General features: G+C 34.0%; 1 protein-coding gene across 1 annotated transcript; it reads right to left on the bottom strand.

Annotated features, from left to right (window-relative positions):
• Window positions 1–15,284: 15,284 nt before the first annotated feature.
• LOC111889864 (UDP-glucosyltransferase 29) lies at window positions 15,285–16,766 on the bottom strand. The gene has a single exon (XM_023886021.2). It carries the CDS (start codon window positions 16,764–16,766, stop codon window positions 15,333–15,335), a length of 1,434 nt encoding a protein of 477 aa, XP_023741789.1. The 3' UTR covers window positions 15,285–15,332.
• Between the last annotated feature and the right edge of the window lie 6,243 nt (window positions 16,767–23,009).

Here is a 23,009-nt window from a genome sequence, read left to right as displayed (position 1 = left end):
AGCTACGAGATTATGAAAGAAAGTAATAGTTTACTTTGACACAATTATGTTGATATAAAGATCTTAAAAAAATGGAGTTCGTATGAGAAAGTTATCGCCGTTCGAAGTAGAGATAAACGTACTTAGCTATTCTGAGAAAGTCAATGAAAGTCAAAGTTAAATAGTTAAATTTCGGTGCTACACGACGCATAGATCTGGTTATGCGGCGTGGAGATGAAGCGAGTCACGAGGGCACATGTCACTAATGAGTTCAAGAGGAGAGGCAATGAAAGCCTTCCTTGTGAGTTGCCGATGGTCATTATACGACTTAAAAAGCTTGAGTTCAACCATTTCTAAGTAAGACAGCATTACTTTTTATTGAGAATATTTTATAAGTTTTTTGAAACCGGATACCCGGTATTGGAACCGGTTTCTATCGGTTCCAGGTTCCAAAGTCTAAAGAACCGATGTAGGCGGTTCTGGTTCCAGTTCTAATATTTTAGGAACCGGCGGTTCTGGTTCCGGTTCCGGTTCCAAGCAATTTGGCCGGGTACCCGCTTTTGTTCATCCCTAGTCTTAACCCTAAAAATTATGGTTTGGTTTCAATGGCTGTATGCCCAGTGTACGCATGGTACGCCTACGTACTAAATTGGTTGCTCTAATATCACTGTTTCTTTTTATTGTTCGATTTTTTTTACAAAGTTTGTGCAATACAACTAAAACTTATTAGGCTTGTTGGGTTTTAGTAGCATTAATACTCTATCTAAAGGTAGCAAAAACAATCAAAATATTTACCTATATGTACATGCACCCAAGATCTAGATTTTACTAGTTATAGAAACAAACTTTAAAAACAACAAGAAAGAAACTACTAACCTATGGATTGTTTAACTGTGATCTCGTATGTTCCAGATTGATGTAATGGATGAAGGATTCAAAGTAGAACCGCTCTAATGAAGTTATACCCATAACACCAAAAGCATAAGGAAGAAACCCTATTTTTAGGGTTTAGTTGAAATTCTCTAACCCTAGAACACAGGTTAAGAATTTGTCCACTAAGAAATAGGGAGAGATTTTACATGATTTTTAGTGAGGAATCAGCAGCTCTAGGGTTTATCCCTAGCAGTCTATTTATATGATGTAGATAGAAACCTAAAAGGATTCAAACTTTAGGGTTAATCCTTATGTGATTCAAACATGCCATATCCTTATCGAGGAATCTTTCAAAACTGTCCACTCCTAGGTCTCAACGAGCTTCTAGAATATTCCAATTAATCTCTTGGATTAATTAATTTTCAAGCTCTTTAACTAATTAAAACCTTTTAATTAATTATCAGAATAATTTATAATTAATTTATTAATTCCATCATAAATTAACAACTTATTTATGTCAATTTCCTAATTCTATTTGGGTCATAAACTATCATATTCTATCTTATATACCCTTCTATAACCCATTGTATTCTTGTGTGGAGGCAGGGGTACAATGGTATAAGTATTATTGTGTTTCATAGCATCCAACTTCATATTTCATGACATGACATCATTCTTAATGTTTTGATTATTCTTTGTAGTGTTTGGGTTTCAAAATGAGAAGAAACATTCATTGCAAAGAGTCGGTGTTTCTTTGGAAATATTGTCATAAGATAGGAATTTATCTAAGTAATATGGGGTTTTAGAAGAAGAATTATGAACAACATTGCAATGATAATCTCTCAAATACGAAGGATGATGATAAGATCTAACAGGCCTGCCAATAGGAGGCAGTGGAACATGATTATCATGGTGAGGAACAGAAGCATTTACGGACAAAAATGAAGCAGTGGTATTTATGGAAATGTCTTCATTTTATGGAAAATGTATGTAAAACTCGGTTTTAGATTTGCCTTGTTGCTTGGGGCTGCAACCCAATCATCAGTTGTCATGGAGTTTAGGACTTCAGGAAAGGAAGGATTTAAGCCCATTTGGATCTAGTTGCCAAGTGATTCATGAATTCGATTGTGTCTTTGGAAGCCAATGGTATGAATGTAAATTGATATCTCGGTCTTTTATGGGTTTTGGGTTTTATTCGGAAGGTTTTAAGGCTTGGTGGTGTTGTTAGAAGCGTAGGGCTTCTCGCCACCTTTTCGTGGACAAAAGGTTCGTTGGAAACGGACCTAGGACGAGTGAGTTATGGCATTTCAAAGTTATTGACATAATTGGTCCTTGGATGGAAAATCTTGCAAATCAGTCCCACGCATGCAAGGATGCATGCACATGTTTAGCTGGGTACGCCCAACATAGAAGTTGGGAAAAGTGGACGCGGAGAAGTACGCACCACATATGCTCAAGATCCCCAAACATTAATTGTTAGGGTTGCACCATATATAAAGGCCTTATGTCCGCCCCAACATTTATCCTTTCAGCCTCCACTGTCCCTAAAGAGTAGAAATCGAACCCTAAGCCTCTTGTATGCCTTGTGAGCAATTTTGGTGCACATTTTGGGTGGTCTTGATAGTTTAGGAGTTAGAAGAAGGAGTAAGAACGTGAAAAGAGCTTGTAGATCCAGAAGTTTGACATCTTTTCTCACTCATTTGAAGTATCAAGCTTCAAACTTGACCATTGCATGCTTAGTTGTAGTTTTGGGGTGTTATTTGTGGCATTTTGGCCCCATAGATGAGACTTCTTGTGTTATGGTAGTTCCAACCCATAAGAGTTGTCCTTTTGAGCCATTGGAAGCATTTAGTGTTGGATTAGAGTCTAAGTCCACAACTATAATTGGTATGTACTTGACCCGATTGGCATGGTCCATTTGGGTTGCATGGCGTCGAACAATTTGGATAGAATTTTGTGAGAAAAAGGATAATTATGATCTGTTAATAAATTATAAGTTCTAATATATTAATATGAAATCATATTATTTAATTAGTATTGATCAAAAATTAATTTGGAATTATTTTTGTGATCAAAAGGAGACTAATTAAATATATGGGGATTAATTGTGTAAATCATTCATTCTTATATATGTGGGCTTATGATCCATAGTTCTTCATATTGGGCTAAACCCACAGAGTAACCCATGGATACTCCATGGACGTTTTAACCCATGGAGCATGAAGAATATGGAAAGACATGAGTTACATGGTGTAACCCTAATAGCCACCATATATAAGGACCCCATGGCTCAAGAAATTGGCACTAGTGTGTGTACACATGAGGGCTAGCCGATTTGAGCATAGGAACCTTTTCTCTCAAGTTATTCCAAGATGTTGGTGATGTTGTGTGAACCATTTGAGGTGTCACACTTGAGGTACTAGGCTCTTAAGCTCCATGGAATCAAGCAACAACAAAGATGTATGTAATTCTACTAGAATTTATATTATATGTTCTTTATATTATGCTAGTTAGAATAATACATTGGAAAAATTGATATTTGCATGTATAATAGAGAAAACATAGATCCAAGGTATTTAGGGTTGCATGTACACCTTAGGAGTGTTAGAATGCTCAAAACCCTTTAGTGGTATCAGATCCTAGGCTTGTTTTCAATTATACTCGTCGAGTAGGTTCATACACTCGACGAGTAGGAGCCCCAGACAGCATATTTTCGAGTTTTTTAGCTGGAATTGGACTAGGAACACTACCCTAAGCTGTTTTTGAACTTGTAAACCTGTTTTTAATGTGGTAATGTTCATGCTAATCCAATTTTATAGATAATTGTCAATAGATTCATGTTTTGTATTAGTTTACTGGTTAAGCTAATTACATGAAAAAGTGTTTGATTTGAATTATCTTGTTCTTATGAGTTGATTTAGATTAATAGAAAAGTTATGTGATAATATGTTTTCAATCCAAATTAATCTAAAAGTTGTTCATAATATGTGTTTTTGTAACTTATCCTCAAGTTATATGAAAGGTCACATTTATGATTATTAAAACTCATAAGATTTCCATAAGTTATGAAAAACGGAGAGTCTCATTTTTAAATGTTTTAAAGTCTTCCATAACTTGTCCTCAAGTTATGGAACTTGAAGAGTTTTTTCATTAAAGCTACTTTAAACACATAAGTTATGGAATTGAAAAGTTTTTGAATAGTTCAAAACTTGCCCTCAAGTTTTGGAATTTGTAAAGTTTCCCCTCATGTATACTTTAATTCCAAGTTAAGCCTTTAGAATTTTAAAAGTTAAAATTCAACCCTTATACTTTATAGTATTATAATTTAATTATATATATATATATATATATATATATATATATATATATATATATATAGTTAGATTCAAATGTTTTTAGTAAGTATTGTGTGCCTAAATGCACCAATGAGAATTCAGGAATTAATAAATCATTAAATAAATTAAAAAGGGTATAATGGTAAAATTGGTTTATCTAATTATGGTGAAAAAATACTTCAATTAATCTCTCCTTAATTAGTTAAACCCTACCAAACTAACATCCCTTTATCAGTCGGCCGCCGATCACAAAATCATCTCGTCTCAAAATAATTTCTCGAGAACTTCTTGTAGGAGAATGGAAGTTTTAATCGAAGATTTACGATGGAAAAGACAGTGGTGTATGGAAGGGAGCCACCCTTGAAGCCTTAAACCCGACAGGAAAACGAGTGGGGGATGAGAGAACTTGGTGGTGGTTGATGATTCTATGGGTGTTTGGTTGTTGTTGATTTACAGAAAGAACGAGGGAGGAAGGATTTGCAGCCAATAATGTGGGTGGTGACAAACAGCATCTCCGATGAGGGTGGTTTGGCAGTGAGGATCGACGGGAAGTAAGGGAAAGGGTCTCCGGTCTTTGACTGGCCGCAGGAGGTGTTATCATTCGTCGATCAAGGGGTGTTTGGCTGGTTTACCGGTCGTCGATCATCAATCAGGTAAAAAAAATTCTTTTTTGTTATTTGATGTTTAATAGAAATCATTGGGGTGTTTGGGTTTTCCTGGAAAATTGATATAATGAAGGGGATATGGGTTTGAGTTTTGAAGGAAATCCATGGGTGTTTTGATTGGGTGTTTGAGCTTTGGTGTTTTGACAGGGAAAATGGAGGAGAAGCAATGAAGGTGTGATGTCCCATTTTCTTGATTGATTTGTCAAGAACAACACCGTGTTCTTGACTGGAACGTGATACTCAGAAGAAGAAATAAGGTAACTGGATGTTGCTTCTTTGGTGATTCATTGACTGTCAATCAAAAGGAAACACATGTTGAAACATAATAAAAGTTAATTTAAAACTCAATCAGGTGTCTTATTTTCTTTATTGATTACAATATTCTATTATCTGAGATTTGATCAGTGTGCTTCGATTTTACTGCAATTGGATGGTTTTGTTAGGACCAAATTAACAGTTGTCCTAAAAGTGTTTGATGAAATGTCAAAGAGAAATATTACCATATTGATCGCTCAACATGTCATGGCTTCAAATTGTATTCATGGTTAGTGATTGAATTTTTATCGATTCTACATATCATCTCCATTGTTCTACTGATTTATGCATTTTCCACTTTGATATTTTTCCAATAGAATGCATACGGTAACTGAATCTTGAATTCAAATTCTATCGGAATGGAATCAAGAATTCCAATTTAGTTGGAATGGAATATGGATATTTTTTTTATAGTTTTTATTCTCTTAGAAACCGAACACAGGAGGTATAACCTCCTGTGTAACTCATTTACTTTGCAAACTTTATTAATTAAAATGAACCATCATCTATGACCTTTTCATCCAATTTCTTTTTGATTTTGATTTTGAAGTGAATTCCAGTTCTGTTGGAATGAAATATGGATTAATTGTTTTATTCTATTTAATGCACTAAAATTTTTATTATTTTGAAAATTGATTATGTTTTCCTTGTGAATTTAGGTTTTGAAGATGTTGCCATTAATGTGGAAAATGAAGAAAACATGGAGAACAATATTTGTATTCTAACAGAATGTATTCTGTCAGAATTTATAAATTGTTTCTTAGCAATAATATATTCTTTCGGAATAGAGTAGTGTTTTTGTTAGATTTTGATGGTTTTTTTTTCTTTTCTAACCATTTTTAGTTTTAATCTTTAAGAATAAATGCAATCATTAAACCATTATTAGTCATAATTTTTTTAGAATGATTGTAATAATTGTTTATAGTATTTTTCTTTATCGATGAATGTAAATAGTGATTCTTAAATAATAAAATTCGTATTCTTTAGAAAATGTTATTCTTGATAATATGTTGTATAATTCTTTAAGCATGTTTAATATAAAAAATATATTAAATGAAACAATATTCTGCAAGAATAAAACCGCAATATGTTTATTAGTTTATTCTTGACTTTTTTGTCATTCTGACAGAATAAAATCGGTTGTTATTAAAAGTAATATTAAAATTTGAATTAGAATTAATTTAAAATATTCAGATTTTTTAAAAATAAGGGAATTAATGATCCCTTAAAATCCGAAAATTTCGTTTTTTAAAATAGGTTAATTGACCAAAATACCCTTTTGCTGAAATTTGTGTGATTATAGGATACATGATACCCTATTGTAATATCATAGACCCTCAGATCATGATTGTTGATTCTATTCATCCGGTGGTCCAGATCTGTGCATTCTGGCACATAATAGTTACTAGAAACAATATAACCTAACCCTATATATATATATATATATATATATATATATATATATATATAAGAGCAAGTCCGTCTTACCGTTAGTAGGCCTCATTCACAAAGCCAGTCTATAAGGGGGGTATAAGGTTATTGCCTATAAAATGACAGTTTAATGGGTGTCCACTCTCACCCACCACTTCCTTGACTGGTGGAGGGTCGTTAGCCGAACGGGTGGGACAAGGACTAGAGTTCTCCCTTCATTAAAAGTATTAATGATAAATATAAAGTAACTAAACCTTTTATAAATTTCCAATCTTAGTTACTTTAGGAAAATGTGAATTTGGTACTAACCCATGAAATTACACTTTTCACTTTGCTTAAGTCGGTTAGTGGAGCGCGTGTGGTTAACCGGCACAGTAGCTTGACTTAACAAGGTAGGCAAAGGATAACTGAATGTTTATCATAGTATCGATGGAGCGCGTGTGATTAAACGACACATCGATTGAGGGGTAAATATTAAGGGTACCAAGTATATTTGCATGGTTATTCACACCTTGTTTTGTGATCCTTGGCATCCCAGTCAAAAAAATTGAGAGGGCACAATCGAGATTGAAACATGCCATTGAAAAGTTCGATGAATCTCAAAAGATCTAGGAGTTTCAAATCCGATTAAAACCTAATAAGTTAGTTCGTTTTTCATGGTGGAAATTGGTGAATCGTCATTCGCCTACCTTCAAATATTCTATAGCTTGGATTACGGCATCCCTCTTCCAATTTATACAATATTGTTTTGGGTCCTAGCCTTAATAAGGACTACTAAGTTCTTCAATCACTTCCTAAGTCCCATAGTGAGTTCTTTAAGGACTACTATGTAAAAGACTATGGCATGACCCTTAATGATCTTATCTATTTGCTTGGTGCTGTTGAATCAACAATGATTTAGAGCACTAGTAGAGCAAACTTGATTATGTAGATCAACTTCGCAAACTACAATGGACATTGACAATTGGTAATATTGGATATCCAGAAAAGATTTCTCTTCCCAATGGAAAGGGATCGGCCATAGTCAACTCGGTTGACCAAATGGTAAAGAGAAAGGCAAGTCTGAGATAGTCTAGTGTACCATTCCCAAAGGGTCCATATGGTTCTATTGCCAAAGGAAGGGACATTGGTTGCGAAGCTGCCATAACTACCTGAAAGATCTAAGAAAGATCTAGTCAAAATGCTTGACTCTGCTTCAGGTAAGTCCACTATCTAACTCTCTTAAGTTCCCATTTGGAGATTCTTAATACATTTTTAATGTATGGCAGGATCGAGCAAAGGGAATGGAACTTAAAGAAAGAGTATGCTGAATCTGATCGCGAAGATGGATTTCAATCACATGGTTTGATGATCAGATTCTTGAGCTACTACTTAGAGAGTAATGATAGATTGCTATGAAATATGTAATAGCATAGTTTCCAATTAAAGTTGCATTGTAAGGAAAGTTTTTCCGCATTTGATAAATAAATAAAATTTTGTTTTATTTTTTATGTCCTTGAAATGGCACTTATGGAAAATTGATGTTTGTATATTTCTAGCAATAATGGAAATATGAATTTGAATATTTCATTTGTGGTAATGTCTAAATTTACCAAATAAGAAAAGATTCTCATCACCCAAGTTTCAATTAGACCGAAACTTGGAATTATGCAAGTTGTATAGTATGATGAATGAAAATCTTCATCTTTGGAAAATTAAGACTAATTCCTTGTTCACATGTATATATGAGTCAAGTGAAGGACTAAGGGATCGAGTACACATTCTTGTGCACTGGTCAAGTCCACCACAAAAGATTGATAAGACTATTCGTCATGATTTACTAAAGTTTAGTAAATATGGTTATACTTACAAGGTTAAGTATAATTCCGAAACATTGGAAAAAGTTTCGATGTATGGCAGAACGAATGAGAAGAATCAAATTAGGCAGAAAGATAAAAGTTTCTAAAATCTAAAAAGATGGGAGAATACTTTAGTATCATGTTTTGTGATCATCTCAATGATTAAGAAACCATATCACAATTGGTCCTCTAAGGACATCTTAGTGCATTCCTATGGCTAAGAAGAGGAATCAAGAATTGCTGAAATGGTTAAATCAAGAAGATGAGTCATACTTCGTTCCAAAACAATTCTTGGAGTCATACTCCAAGATTGTAACTTGAGTGACATATCTTAAAGAAAGGTTTATAACACTTGTCAAATGTAAGAGTAAAAGTGTCCTACTCTTATAAATTTGAAATTGGTATGTTGTGATGTTTTGGATAAAACAAAGACCAACTAAGGCCAATTGTGTGAAGTGTTTGTCTCGATAAAGAATCCGCATTATCTCTTGAATATTTGGCAAGAGAGTCTTATATGTCAAGAGGACAGTGGGAGTCTTAAAGATCTTGAAAAAGCTTCAAGATCTAATCAAGAGTAAAAACCTGTAGTTTATCACTAGCACACGACGTGAGGTTTATAAGCTATCGTGTTGACATATTCCTATTTCTGTGCCCATTCTAGTGAAAGTTGGATTTGCATATGAGTTATGAGAGTTCTCAATTGGTTGCATAACAACTTCGAAGCAATGATAGACCCTTGTGTTGCTAGGTGGCAAGAAGTTAAGACTGCACAAGTTCAATCCATATGAGTTTGGATTTGTCATTAACCGTGTCTTGTGATTATGGTTTTGACAAATTCACATGGATAGGAACACACACACCATAAAATCTAAGTGTCATAAGGTTTCCCTCCGATTCATGAAAACGATGGTGAGGAAACGCTTTCACTAAGTAGATTTTAGGTAGATAGCAAGTGTGATATTTGCATTCTCAAAGTCGTTAGTGGAGCATGTGTGGTTAACCGACACACTAACATGGACTTGTGAGGAATGGCAAAGGTCTAAACAATTGAGACTATGATTACGACATCCATTTTCATAGTTCTGAAATTGTTTAGACACACATGTGTGCTAACTAAGGAAAGGTGTACGATTTTGATAAAGTTTTATCAAAGCATCTTGTATCAGAAGTCTGAACTTTGGTAAGAAAGTCAATAAAGTATTGATTTCTAGAAGTCCAGCTGATTTTTGAGTACATGTCAAAGCTAGTGGGAGCATAAGTGTTATGCTAATAATCATCATGTTAGTGGGAGCATGATAATTATGATAAGTGTTGCAAGTTAGCAATATTAATTATAGAAAACAAAAGTTTCAATTGGGAAAAGTTGTTTTGCTATAATTAAGGGAGAGGAAATTATACTTCATTTCAATTCTAAAAGCTTAGATTGAGGTTTTAGTCATCTTTAATCCAGGATTTATATATGAATTTTATGTTGGAATGGCCCAAATTGAAATATATAACAAAATTAGATACATGTGAATACACAAAAACAGAAAAACGTATAATGGTCTCACTTCGTGAATAATTGCTAAAATTGAAGATATATATATATATATATATATATATATATATATATATATATATATATATATATATATATATATATAGTAATAATCACATGTGCGTGTGTTAAATAATAAATCATTAAGTATATTAAACATATTAATCAATGATTTGACCAGGTTTTACAACACTGTTCAGATCAGTAAGGGGCCGATCGGGGAGTACTTGAGATTTTGCAACTCGCCTCGGTAAGGGGCCGAGTAGCGAGTACTCGAAGGAGTAATCGGGCAACTTGGCGAATTTTACAACACTGCTTTCAACCATTGAATTTTGTTGTGGTTTACCAACATTTGACTTCTAATGAATAATCTCTCTATAAAAAAATTACTTGAAATCCAACCCTTTGACATTATGTTGAATTGATTTTGAACTTAAGTACGAAATTTTGGTATAATACCCTATATTTTAGACTTGTGTTTTAACAAATAAATCCAAATATATCTTCTCTTATCATAAACAATCACTACAAGAAAAGTCTTTAGGAATGATTATTTTTTTAGTTATGATCTAATATTTTAGCCACCATATAATAAGTCATCACTGAAATTTGGTAATATTATAGATTTAGTGATCAATTCGATGATAGTTGTCACTCATCGGTCACTAAATTATAAAAAAAAAATTTCTTTTAATATCACAACAAATATTAATGACTAAAAATAATAGCCACTAACCTAATGACATAAAATAAGCTGCTGTTAAAAGGCTTAGGTTAAGCGGAGTGGACTCGCCAAATACCTTCGCTAAACACGCTAAACAACTTGGAACACCGCCCCTTAGCGCTCGCTAGGGGCCTCGCCACCGGAGACTCGTCACTATGTTAGCGAGAAGAGAGAGAAGGTGAGAAACGAATGTGATTGGTCGGTACAACTCCTTCTCCATCAATTCATCTTCTTCTCAGTTCTTCATTCCGTCCACAGCAAACCAGATCAATACCCGATTCATGGATTCTAAAACCCTAATTCACCACAAAGAATACCTCAAAACAATACCAATAAACCCTAATTCGCGCATTCAGTTGGGTCTTAGATCGTCATCGACAAGTTTCAGATGAAGGAGATGAGCCAGAGCATAGGAACGGCCAAAATTTTGCGTTTCTTCTTTTAGTGATAATGGAGAGGACGAAGAAGAAATTGCGAGTAAGATGTCGGTGACAGAGAGAGATTTGGTGATGAATGAGAGTATTTGGGATCAATTGGTGGAGATTTTGAAGTTTTAGGTACATTAATTTCTTCGTTTCTTATGCTCTGTTTATTGAGCTTAAAAATGTGGGGATTGAACTCACTGTTTGTTGGCTATTATTTTCCAGGTGTAATGGGAAATGTTATAGGTATACCAAATGTATGATGAAGCAATTTAATTAAAATAATGTAATCTAATTAAATTAGAAAAAGAAAATCAAAAAAATTAGAATGTTAGGAGTGTTACCACTCCCTACCAAATGCTAAGATTAGATGCTAAATGATCAAAAATAAGGTGGTACTTCAAATTCTGACATGACAATGTGTTAAGAATGTTACTACTCCTCTTAGTCTTAAGATCAAAAAAAATGGTCACTTGATCGCCTTATGTGAACGAAGAACTAAAAGTATAAATTATAATAGTGAATGGGCCAATTGTGCCATTTGATAAAGACCCATAAAAAAATAATATCCTCCTTTTAAACGTCTCACTGTTATCATCAAAACCGCTCGTTTTTAAACTCTCTCTTTTCCCCCTCTCCCGCTCATACACATATGAACGCAGACAAGCACAGTTTTCCAGCAAAAATGCCAACAGCAATCGCCGTTCTGATTCTATGCATCTTTGCGGAAGCGATGTACCCACGATTCGTCGAGTCAGTGATACTGAACATGGCAGATTGCCTATCGTACGTGACGATCGGAAGCACGGTGAAGAAGTCGAAGGAACATGTTGCTTGGGGATTAAATCGGTGTTGAGAATAGACGCACATTATTTGTGTGAAGCGTTCAAAAACAGTGCGCAATTGGGCACGTCGCTGAATGCCACTAAAGCCCTAGCTTTGCCCGCTGCTTGCGATATCAACGCTCCATCTGTTACTAACTGTGGAATTAAGCCTATCTAGTATCTCCGTTCGTCTCTCGTTAATCACTTTCTTTCTTCAGGTCTGCACAGTATGAACATCTTGTCTTAATTTGTTTACATCAAATTTCAATTTTGTCTTAGTGAATTGCCTGCTTGATTGACATGCAAAATCAAATGTGTTTCGTGTCGTTAGTAATAATTCACCCGATAACCTGAGGTTCATAAATCTAGCTCCATTTATGAAACTAGGGCTTTTAGCTACTTATGCAATAGCAAACATGCTAGATCCGGCTTACCAAGGTCTTCAGTCATCAATGCAAGTGATGAAGCTCTATTTTTGTAGCAAGTCGAAAATTATAGTCTGTGTTCTAGAGTGTAGTTGACATCTGTAAAAAATGTTTTCTCTTGATCACAATTTAAATTAAAGCAAACGTGTTGGTGTTAATTTTGGGAAAGATGTTCTTAACTCTGTTTTTGGTAAGTGTTAGGTTTAACATAAAAAGTCAAAATCCAGCCTATCTATTAGTGTAGCATGCTCTTTTTCTTAGGCTATAATTGTATGACTCATTTTGGTTATTCGTAAAGCACATAAAACATATAGAAATAAGTTTCGCCAGTATGCTACTTACATATAATATTAAGAAGGAAAGAACAATTTCTCATAATCTTTCACAAATAGATATCAATGAATAGGTTAATAATATTATCTTAACTGGCTGTGAGGAGATTAGACCATTTGTTGACATGATATTTTCACATCAAATTTATGTATAGGCAACAATTGTCGTTTTGTGATCATCATTTGTTATAGTTGTAAATACTTGGTCCATTCAAGAGCTAGAGTTGTCATGTGGTATTCTACTATTCTTCATTGTGACTTTTCGATAGTGTACAAGGGTAAAAGAGTCCAAGAAAAGTGCTGAATGAGATATTGATTAAGTTAACCATTTTGAGAGAGTCCCACAAAAGAAGATATCAGTTAATTTTCTTTTGTTTTTATAAGTCTCTGTTATTCATCCGTTAGGTTTTATACTTTTATAATATTGTTACTTTAATCTGGTTACAGGAAGGGAGATTTGATTTATATATGACATATATTACTGAGAATATAATTCCTATGAGATTTCCTGTTGGTGTTACGAGCTTTGGATACTTTAGATATTTTGAGGTAATGGGCTTTTTGTTATTATCAAGTTAAATGGCATTAGCATAAATAATGAAATAGTTTTGTTGATAATGTTTGAAATTTGGTGTAGGGATTTTATCATAACCACATGGAGGAAGTAACTAGGTTTTTAAAAACATATCACAAGGTAAGAACGGTTTTTTATATTAATATTCCAATTTTATGTTTCATATTAGGTACATTAGCTTAATTTTTTATAATTTGTTGATGTGAAGATAAGTACAAGGTGTAATCTTTGCTTCAAGGGGCTATAATGCTATATGATGCATTATCCCCTACTTTTTTTTAAAGAAAATCATGATATTCTTTCTGTAGAATCTAAGTTGGAATGAAAAAGAACATTGCAAAAGATTTGTTTATATAATTATATGTTTAGTGTTATATCTTAATCTGATTAAACTTTTATTTTAACAAACTAACATTTCTTTCTTTATTTATCAACTTAAATCACTTTTGGTTTCCAATTATACATAACAAACATGTTGGAATGATTTCATTCCTGTAACCATGCCAAACATGATAATTGAAAGTAATCACTCATTCCATTCCATCATTTTCTCAACAATTGCCATCTCATACACCTTTAAACTCTTTGCAGGTTGTCCACTGTAAGGCCGGAATGGCAAGAATATATCTCGAGGTAAGATCAACTGTTCAATTTACTAATCTACCCCTGATACACAAGTTGCTGGAAGATTTAACTGTTGTTTTACTGAAGATGCTAAGGAGGAGACAGTCGCAAAAATATTTATAAATCTTGAATAGATAATGTGATTGGTTTCTCATGTTTAGGTTCTCACTTGAAACTACTGATTTAAATGATGTGTTTGCAATCAAAATAAACTGTATATATATCTTGTGAGTTCGTTTAAAATTTTGAACAATTTATGTTTATCATTTGACAATATATATTTTGATAAATGAATTATAGTATATCTTACCATTGACTTAAGTTGTATGCTAATTACTTAAAATGAGTTAAATAACAATCAAAATCAGTGACGATTTTTTATGGTCATAAATTGGATAAAATAGTGATGATTTTTTTATGGTCACTATTGGGTAAATCGGCGACCACTCTAATTAGATATAATGAAATCGAAGCGACAACAAGCTCACAGCATTACAGATTGAAATTAAGAAATGAACATCTAAATTGAAATGATCTTCATTTATACAAAGAAGAAAATGTAAGGAGCGTCTAACTAACCACCTAGACATATATTTACATATTGACCCTTCTACTTTTTATTAAATTCTAAAATGATCCCTAATAGTTCTAAAATGATGTTGCCTCCAAAACATGCTTCATGGTTCTTATTGGAACCTGTTTTGGGGGTAGTTTGGCTCTTCAGAAATCGAACTATTTTTGAAGCCTCGAAGCCAGAACAGGAGGAGATTTTTTTTTTATCCTTCAAGATCCTGTCTACTCCAGCTTCTTGCTAGAGTAGTTGTGTTTTATTTAAAATGTTGCAGTTAAAAAAAGACACTGAATCAAATTGGGTTTAGACAATTTGAAATTAAATCGCTTTAGTTGTACATTCGAGAAAAGTGTTATAAAGTTTCTGTGCGTTGTGGTCAGCAGAAGGGACATGAACTTTATATATGGGCTTAAGTCGGATTCCTAGTTTGGTCTTTGATTCAAGTTTTTTACTTTTTAGTTTTAAACTTTAACAATGAAATCCTTGAAAAGTTTGCTCTTTTGCTTTTGAATTTAAAAAAATTTAACATATTTATTTTGACTCAAACATTAACAAACAGCTTTAGAACAATAATAATAGATTAAACGTATTAATGTGGCTAACACAAAGAGGGTAGCCTTCCCTCGACACCTTTAACCAAAAGAGAAAATAAAAACTAGAAGCTGAATGTTCTGAAAATCATGTTAAAAGTATTTTCAGCATACACCACCCTATACTTACTGAAACTGAACTAATATTCATCCTAAGAAGGGACAGGCAAAAAAAAGTTCTATTAAACTCCATTGACCTTTATATGCCACTTTCAGGGAAGATCTAATTGACTTTAAAAAATCAAAAGAGAGGGAAGATCTCTGTTATGATCAAACTTCACCTTTCACCACACAATACGAACCAATTGCAAACGATTCACTTTTAGTCTTTTCAATTTTCCCAACACCACGAAGACGACGGCCGAGACGGCATAATTGCAACAGCTCCACCACCGCAGCATCGATCTCCTCCTCCCCTTTAAGCATCAAATCAACACTAATCTTTTTGGCTTTTTCTCTCACCACCTTCCCTAACTTACTCACCACCACATGCCGCACAACCCCCGCCATCTTCTCCCGCTCGAGCCGCCCGTTTCCGTCCCTCACCACTTCAACTCCAACCCCAACCTCCGCCACCAACCGAGCGTTGACCGGCTGGTCAAGGTGCATTGGCATGGCTATTATTGGAACACCAAATTTCATAGCTTCCATTGTCGAACTCCATCCACAATGACTCACAAATCCACCAATATTTTTGTGGCATAATATTTTGGCTTGTGGTGCCCACCCTTCGATCACTAAACCCCTATCCTTCACCCTTCGAAGAAAACCTAATGGCAAAGCTTCTGAAAGGCTAAGCTTTTTTTCCACTTTCGGGAACCTTAAAACCCAAATGAAATTCACATTGCTCATTTCTAACCCGTATGCAATTTCTTTCAATTCATCTTCAGAAAGAAAATATTCACTTCCAAAAGAAACAAAAACAGTAGACCCAATGGCTTTTGTGTCAAGCCACTGCATCACACTGTTTTCCTTCACGTTCACAGAAGGAGGTGGCTCAACCACAAGTGGACCTACTGGGACAATCTTTTTATCAGTAAGAAGAGAGAGATAGTCACTGTATTTACCTTCAATCTCTTTGAAAGATTTAACAAGCACGATACTTGAAGATAGACCGACACACTCCATAACACGATCTTTGTCTTTACGATTATTTGCTGAGCTTTCAAGAATCTCCGACACGTGAGAATACTCATTTTTTCGAAAATAGATTTCCGAGAACGGAAATGGAATACCACTGGAGCTCTTCAAGTAAAGATGAAACATGGTAGAAGCCATGGTGACACTTGTGGTGATGAACACCACAGACGGGATTGAAAGGGCGGAAGCCGCCACCGGAGCCCAATGTTGAATAAGATCGTAAATGAGCAAATCGGGTTTTAGGGTTTCCAAGATGTATGAAAACTCATCACTTGCCATGTCGAAAGCTTTCTTGAGAACAGGCATAAGATGCGGTGGGAGGCCATTGGTGGTGTGAAGATCTGATGGAAGCTCGGGTAGCTCCGGAAGGTGAAGCTTTATTTGATGAATTACAGGTGATTTCTTGATAGACTTGAGATTTGCAGGAGTTGAACAAAGGTAGATGTCAAAGAGGTTGGTGTTGCTTAGTTTTTTGGCTAGTTCTAGGAAAGGAGAAATGTGACCATGGCCTAACCATGGGAACATCAAAACGGTTTGCTTTCGTCCATATCTGTTCATCGTCATTGTAATTGTCATTGAGATGAAATCCTTCTGATATCGAAGGTGGAATTTGTTTTAGAGATTGTCTGTGGAGAAGACGATGCGTTAATTATATAGACAAAGTTATGATGGAAACTGCTTAAAATACGTATGGGGAAATCTGCTTACAGATTTGCATGTAATCTTTCTATTTTACGTGCATGATTCAGCTTTGGCGTATCTTTTTAAAACATAAAAGATATTCATATTGATCGGCGTTTTATTTTATAATTAAATTACACAACGGTATCTTAAACAAATTAAAATGCGATGAATTTGAATAGGTAATAGAATATATATATCTTTTTATGAAAATCGATTCTTATTTTGTTTTACTAAAATCGATTATTTTTAAATACGTAATAGAATCTATATATTTTTAATTAAGTCCATAATTTGATGTTTATCACCCAAAAAGGTAATAAATCTTGATTTATAAAAAAAAAAGACTCGCGAAATCTAAAATCTATTCTTATTATGGTCTAAGATAATAACGGTTTGATTAGTTATGGAAGATATCAACTGTTCCAAAAATAAAAGTTTTCTATATTATATTATATATTGACATAATAACGCTTAAAATACATACCAGTAAATCGGTTTAAAAATGCATGCAAACCTTATTTACGTGCATGATTCACTTGATAATATGTAGTATTTAGTTTATTTATTTTTTTTTTACTTTGGTTTCGAAATTGCCATATGCATGCTAATTTAATATTTAACGTTTCAGAAGAACTTGGTTTATTAAATTAGGCTTAATTGTTTGGGCAATTCTAAATGTTTGTTTGGCGTTAGATACGTATATATATATTTTTTCTTTTGATGTCACTACAAAAAATATAGACAATTGTATTTCAAAAAAATAAAATAAAACAAAAATTATAGACAATTGTATTTAAAAACAATATAATAAAATGAATTGTATAGTTATTAGTTTTAATCCATAATTTGATATGTTTATCATCCAAATAGGTTATAAATCTCGATTAATAAAAAAGGCAATTGCTAAAAGCTAAAAAATCAAAAATGTTATGGTCTAGGATAAGAACGGTTATAGAGCTTTGGTTATATTATGAAAATAGCATCTGTTTCAAAAACTCCATATATTCTTATTAATGAAGTATTTATTTTTAGAAAATATATTCACTATAAATTAGTCTTTGATTTTCCTTGAAAACCGCTTAACATATTTTCTTATGAATAATTTATTCCTGACAATGATACATAATTACATATATAGCCACTGTTATATATATCTCTATACTAATAAAAGAGTAGTACTTTTGCCAAGTGTCATAATATTAGAACTCCTAATTAATATGATGCCACTTGTCATTCTATTAATTCTCCATTTTAAATTCATTAAACCTCCTAATTAATGTGATGTTATTTGTCAATCTATTTATTCTTTATTTTAAATTATTTTAAATTTTAAATTTTATATTATTGTTTTCATTAGTTTACAAATAAAAAGAGTCTAATATATATGATAAATTAATTACACATATTTATCTGAATCAATAATTATAATTTTACATAACTAATAAAAAAATCTTTTAATTAATAATGTATTTAAAATTTTATATAAAATAATTGATTAATAATTTTGAATTTTTTACTATGAATATTTAATCAATTTTGTAAGCGTGGTTTCCACGGGTTATAAACGAGTATATATATATATATATATATATATATATATATATATATTAAAGAAATGAATTTTATGAATAGTAAACTTGTCATTTTTTTTTGGCAACTTTGCTCTTCATTCTTTGGTCATGTTGACATTTTTGGTCCTTACGATCAATAATTTTACATTTTTTAGGAACCTTTTAATATTTAAAGTTTGGTCACAAAACTTTAATGGTTTAACAACTTTGATCCCTTTTCGAAAAAGTTGTTAATTCTTACCCCTTTAATTCTTTAGCCATTTTGACACTTTTAGTCCTTGCAGTCAAAACTTTTATATTTTTTCATAAAAACATGAAAAAAACGGTCCGTGGCAAAGTCCAGGCTTTTCATCCTTGCACTTTCTACGTCTGTCATATTTATCGATTCGGAAACAACATTGAAAGCTTCTGACTCCCGCATAGCGAGGTAACCTTTCTAATTATTATTATTATTATTATTATTATTATTATTATTATTAAATAAGGCTCTTTTCCGTTTTGTTTGTAAAAACGTTTGGGCTTTGTTTGCAAAAAGGGGTCGTGGCTCGTTTCCGATTAGGTTGACGTTACATTAATGGTCCTTATAACTTTACATTTTTATCCCCTATATTTACATGGCATGTTACATATTTACTATTTACATTTAGTCAAAACATCAAAATGGTTCATTTGGTTTCCAAAATATGGGAAATAATCTCTAACTTTAAAAAAAACCTTATAGAAGGTCCATGTGGTTTTCAATTTCTATTGTAGTTGGTCCCTCACCCATCTAAAAAGACTTATTTACCCTTTTAAATAAAATTTTGATTTTTTTATTTAAAATAAAAATAAAAGCCACCCCTTCTTCTTGTCTGAAACCTCCCGTCTCCTTTCCCTCATTAGAGCTTCATGCTCTCAACAAAACAACCACCAAAAATTGATTCAAATGATTATGAAAATGCTTCGAGTGATAATTACATTCTGGAGCATGTATGGAAACAATTAATGGAGGTGGAAGATCTTGTCTTCATTTTTTCTTCTACATGCTAAGGTTGCCCATAGAACCTCGATTGGTACCATTTTTGACCAAGCCTCTAGTCCTGGAAAAGAGTCGAAAGTGGCAATTGAGACAGTGATTCAAAATTTCAACATCAAAACCAATAAGACTTCAAGTTTATATCTTCAAAACTCAAGAAACAAGCCTGGACAAGTAACTATTGCATGTGAAATTGAAATATTCTTTAAAAACTACACATTTTCTTTCTGAAATATTAGCAATAAATATTTTAAAGAAGTTTGATTCGGTTGTTCATCGTCTCTCATCTCTCTTAGGCATTTCATCAAACAACTTTTGAGCTAACCCATATCTTACCGCTCACACATGGTTTATCTTTATTAGATGAAGAACCTGACGTGCTCAAGAAAATAAAACGCCAATTCTTTTTGATTCATATGTTTATGGAACTTAGGATTCATCTCTTTCAGACAGCCAAGCAGAAAGGGATGACGAGAGATGGGTATATATAGATCGTGACTAATGAAATCATAGATATTTTTCATCCCATTAATTCCACAATGATTACTTCATAAAAGGTATGATTGCAGTCTAAAGCTATTTCCCTGAGCAACAATGGGTTGCTTAAAGACGTCATAGGAATCTTGCATAAAGTTTAGAGAATCGAATGAGGGTTGGTGTTCCTGGTCGATCTTTGTGTTTGAGGAAATGATGAGAAAAATGAATCAACCCTTTTATTATATTTTATTCAACGACTCTTATGATGAATTGATCCAACAAATACCTGAAAAGGTTAGCAAAAGCGTACACAAAAACAAATAATTATAGCTGAAAAAGAACATATAATGGGTGGTGTAACGTCCCAACAATTAAGACTAAAAATTTTCGATTTTTAAATCAATAAAACCATTATCCAAAACAACATCGTAAAACCATGGTGAATCAAAGTGTATCAATGACATACAAGTACATCAGAGTAATACAAAATGTGGAACGATGTGGGGTGTGTGCTGCAATCATCCCAAATTCTCCCCCTTCGAACCAGAGGTATCTGAAACATAAAATGAAAATCGTAACCACAAAGTTTAGTGAGTCCCCCAAAATACTACATATTATACATATCAAACATATAATGGGCCCCGCTTGGTATCGAGCGCCACTCGGAACAAATATGTCAGTCATCACGCCCTGCCTGGCATCAGGCTCTGCCCGATATACATACAAGTATACAACATATAAACACATGCATAAAATCACAAAGATAAATAGTATACAACAATATAATCATCAGGTCCCGCTCGGTAAACATATAAACACATAACATATGAAAGAGTTACGCAGACATCTAACATCCTAAAATAACAAACCATGGGCCGACATTAGTGCCTTCGACCCACTAAACACAGTGAGGAAACTCACCTCAAACTGCATAATCTCTCAGATAAAAATCTCAGTCTACTGGTCTGAAAAATCTCCATGCTAACATCATCAAATAAATATCCAGTTAATAATTGGATCTCGACCCATCATCAATAATCTAAGTTACTTGTCCAATATCCAGGCTAAAAGACCATTTTACCCTTTTTCTTACTTGGCCCATAACACGGCCCAACCCATTTGCTCACCCGACCCAAATTCCTAAATGGCATCCCAAGGCCCAATAAGGCCTAACTTCAAAATTTGGCCCAAAAATCATCGTGCACCTAATCCCAAGAAAGTCCATAGTCTATCCATAGCCCAAACTCAGAAGTCAAATGGCCCAACAAGGCCTAAATCCTAAAAGCCCAAAATATGGCCCAAGCCGATGAAGTCAAACTGAAGGTCAATCTGTTTAGTATGTGGGAAGTACTCTGCTCGTACGCTTAGCTTACTCCTTCCGGGGCTAGTACGCGTAGCGTACTAGCTGGGTACGGCCAGCGTACTACCCAGATTACCAACCCAACTCATTAAGCACTTAAATGGTTAAGCCAACATGCTAAACTCTCAGATCTGATTCTAAAGGGCGACTTAATACGTAAAGTTGGCAAGTTTACACCCATGCATGACTTGATAAGGCCCAAAACTCAAAAAGAAGCTTGATAAGAATCTTAGAACTTGCACGGACCAATATCTTACATAAAGTTTGCATTTTTATGAACAAGGGTCCTCAATGGAGTTAAGATCTAACATCCATGGCTTCTGGAGTAGATCAAAAGCTCACTTTAGCTCAAAAGACCGAGAAATGAATAAATAACACCCTAAGTTGGATCAGGCGTAAAGAATCATCAAGATGGGAGCTTTTTACCTCAAAAGGCTTGCTAAGGTGAAGATAACTTTGGATCTACAAGCTCAAGCTACTCCCAAGCAACCTCCAAGTGTTCTTCTTCTTCTTTCTTCACTAAAACACCACCAAATCTCACTTTCAAGCTCAAAACTCACCAAAAGCACTTAGGGTTTCGTTTTCAAGCTATAGAGTGATAGAGGCTGATCAATAGAATGTCCAAAGGTGATATAAGTTTATTAAATAAGGCAAAAACCCTAAAATTAGGGGTTACCCCATTATTACGTATACCTAATGTACTCCCACATACGCCCAACATACGTGGGTGAAATCACGATAAGTCGGAGAGCTAGTATGCTAAGCATACTCATAGAGTACACCCCGCATACTAGCTAGGGACCAAAATGTAAGGATTTTGCATTAAGGGGCTAAAGGGAAACATACCAAATTTTGAATGTTACAATTCTCCCCCATTTGAATCAGACTTCATCCTCGAAGTCCGTTCCCCAAATACCTCTGGGTAATGCTCCCTCATATCGTTCTCCGACTACCACATCCATTCTGAACCCTTGCGATGCTGCCACTAAACTTTCACCATCTCAATAATCTTTTTCCTTAAGGTTTTCGTCTTCCGATCAATAATCGCCACCTGTCTCTTGATATAATTCAGGCGATCATCAACCTGAATATCTTAAAATGGAATCACCATGGAATCATCCACTAAACATATTCGTAGTTGAGAGACGTGAATTGTGCTATGGATCTGACTAACCTCCACCAGAGGATCCAAGCGATAAGCAACCCGACCCACCCGTGCCAAAACCCTGAAAGGACCGATGTACCTGGGTCCCAACTTAAATTAACCACTAAAGAATAACCATTATTACTCTGCCCGAAATCTGAAATCCTAAAACCTTGTCTGACTCACCGACAGACAGCCCATTCTGAATTACTGGTAATTCAACTCCATTTCGTATTCCAAATTGATCATAACCCATCCAACCCTTGATTATCTTGTTGTTTCCACTAGGAACAGAATCGCTTACCCTCCGTTACTGCCGAAAACTTTCACTTGATAAAAGGCTTAGATAATCCTTCAAGTAAAAGACTCATCCCAACAACACTTAGACTCAGACGAGAGTTGCACAACAGAGTCAAATCAATTACTCTGAGATTATATAACCTGTTAGGTAATAAAGCGAATAACTCTAAGATCAATGACTGGGTTTGGAGGTCGAAATCAATTTCGCATATGAGGTCAAATTGTTTGTTCACATCCATGGATCGTATGTTCAGTA

The sequence above is a fragment of the Lactuca sativa genome, chromosome 4 (assembly GCF_002870075.4).
Source record: "Lactuca sativa cultivar Salinas chromosome 4, Lsat_Salinas_v11, whole genome shotgun sequence".
NCBI lineage: Eukaryota > Viridiplantae > Streptophyta > Magnoliopsida > Asterales > Asteraceae > Lactuca > Lactuca sativa.
The sequence above is the reverse complement of the archived record's forward strand: the minus strand, read 5'-3'. Positions and strand labels throughout refer to the sequence as shown.

Coding starts and splice junctions, on each gene's coding strand:
- LOC111889864 (XM_023886021.2), bottom strand. CDS start 16,766: ATGACGATGAACAGATATGGACGAAAGCAAACCGTTTTGATGTTCCCA.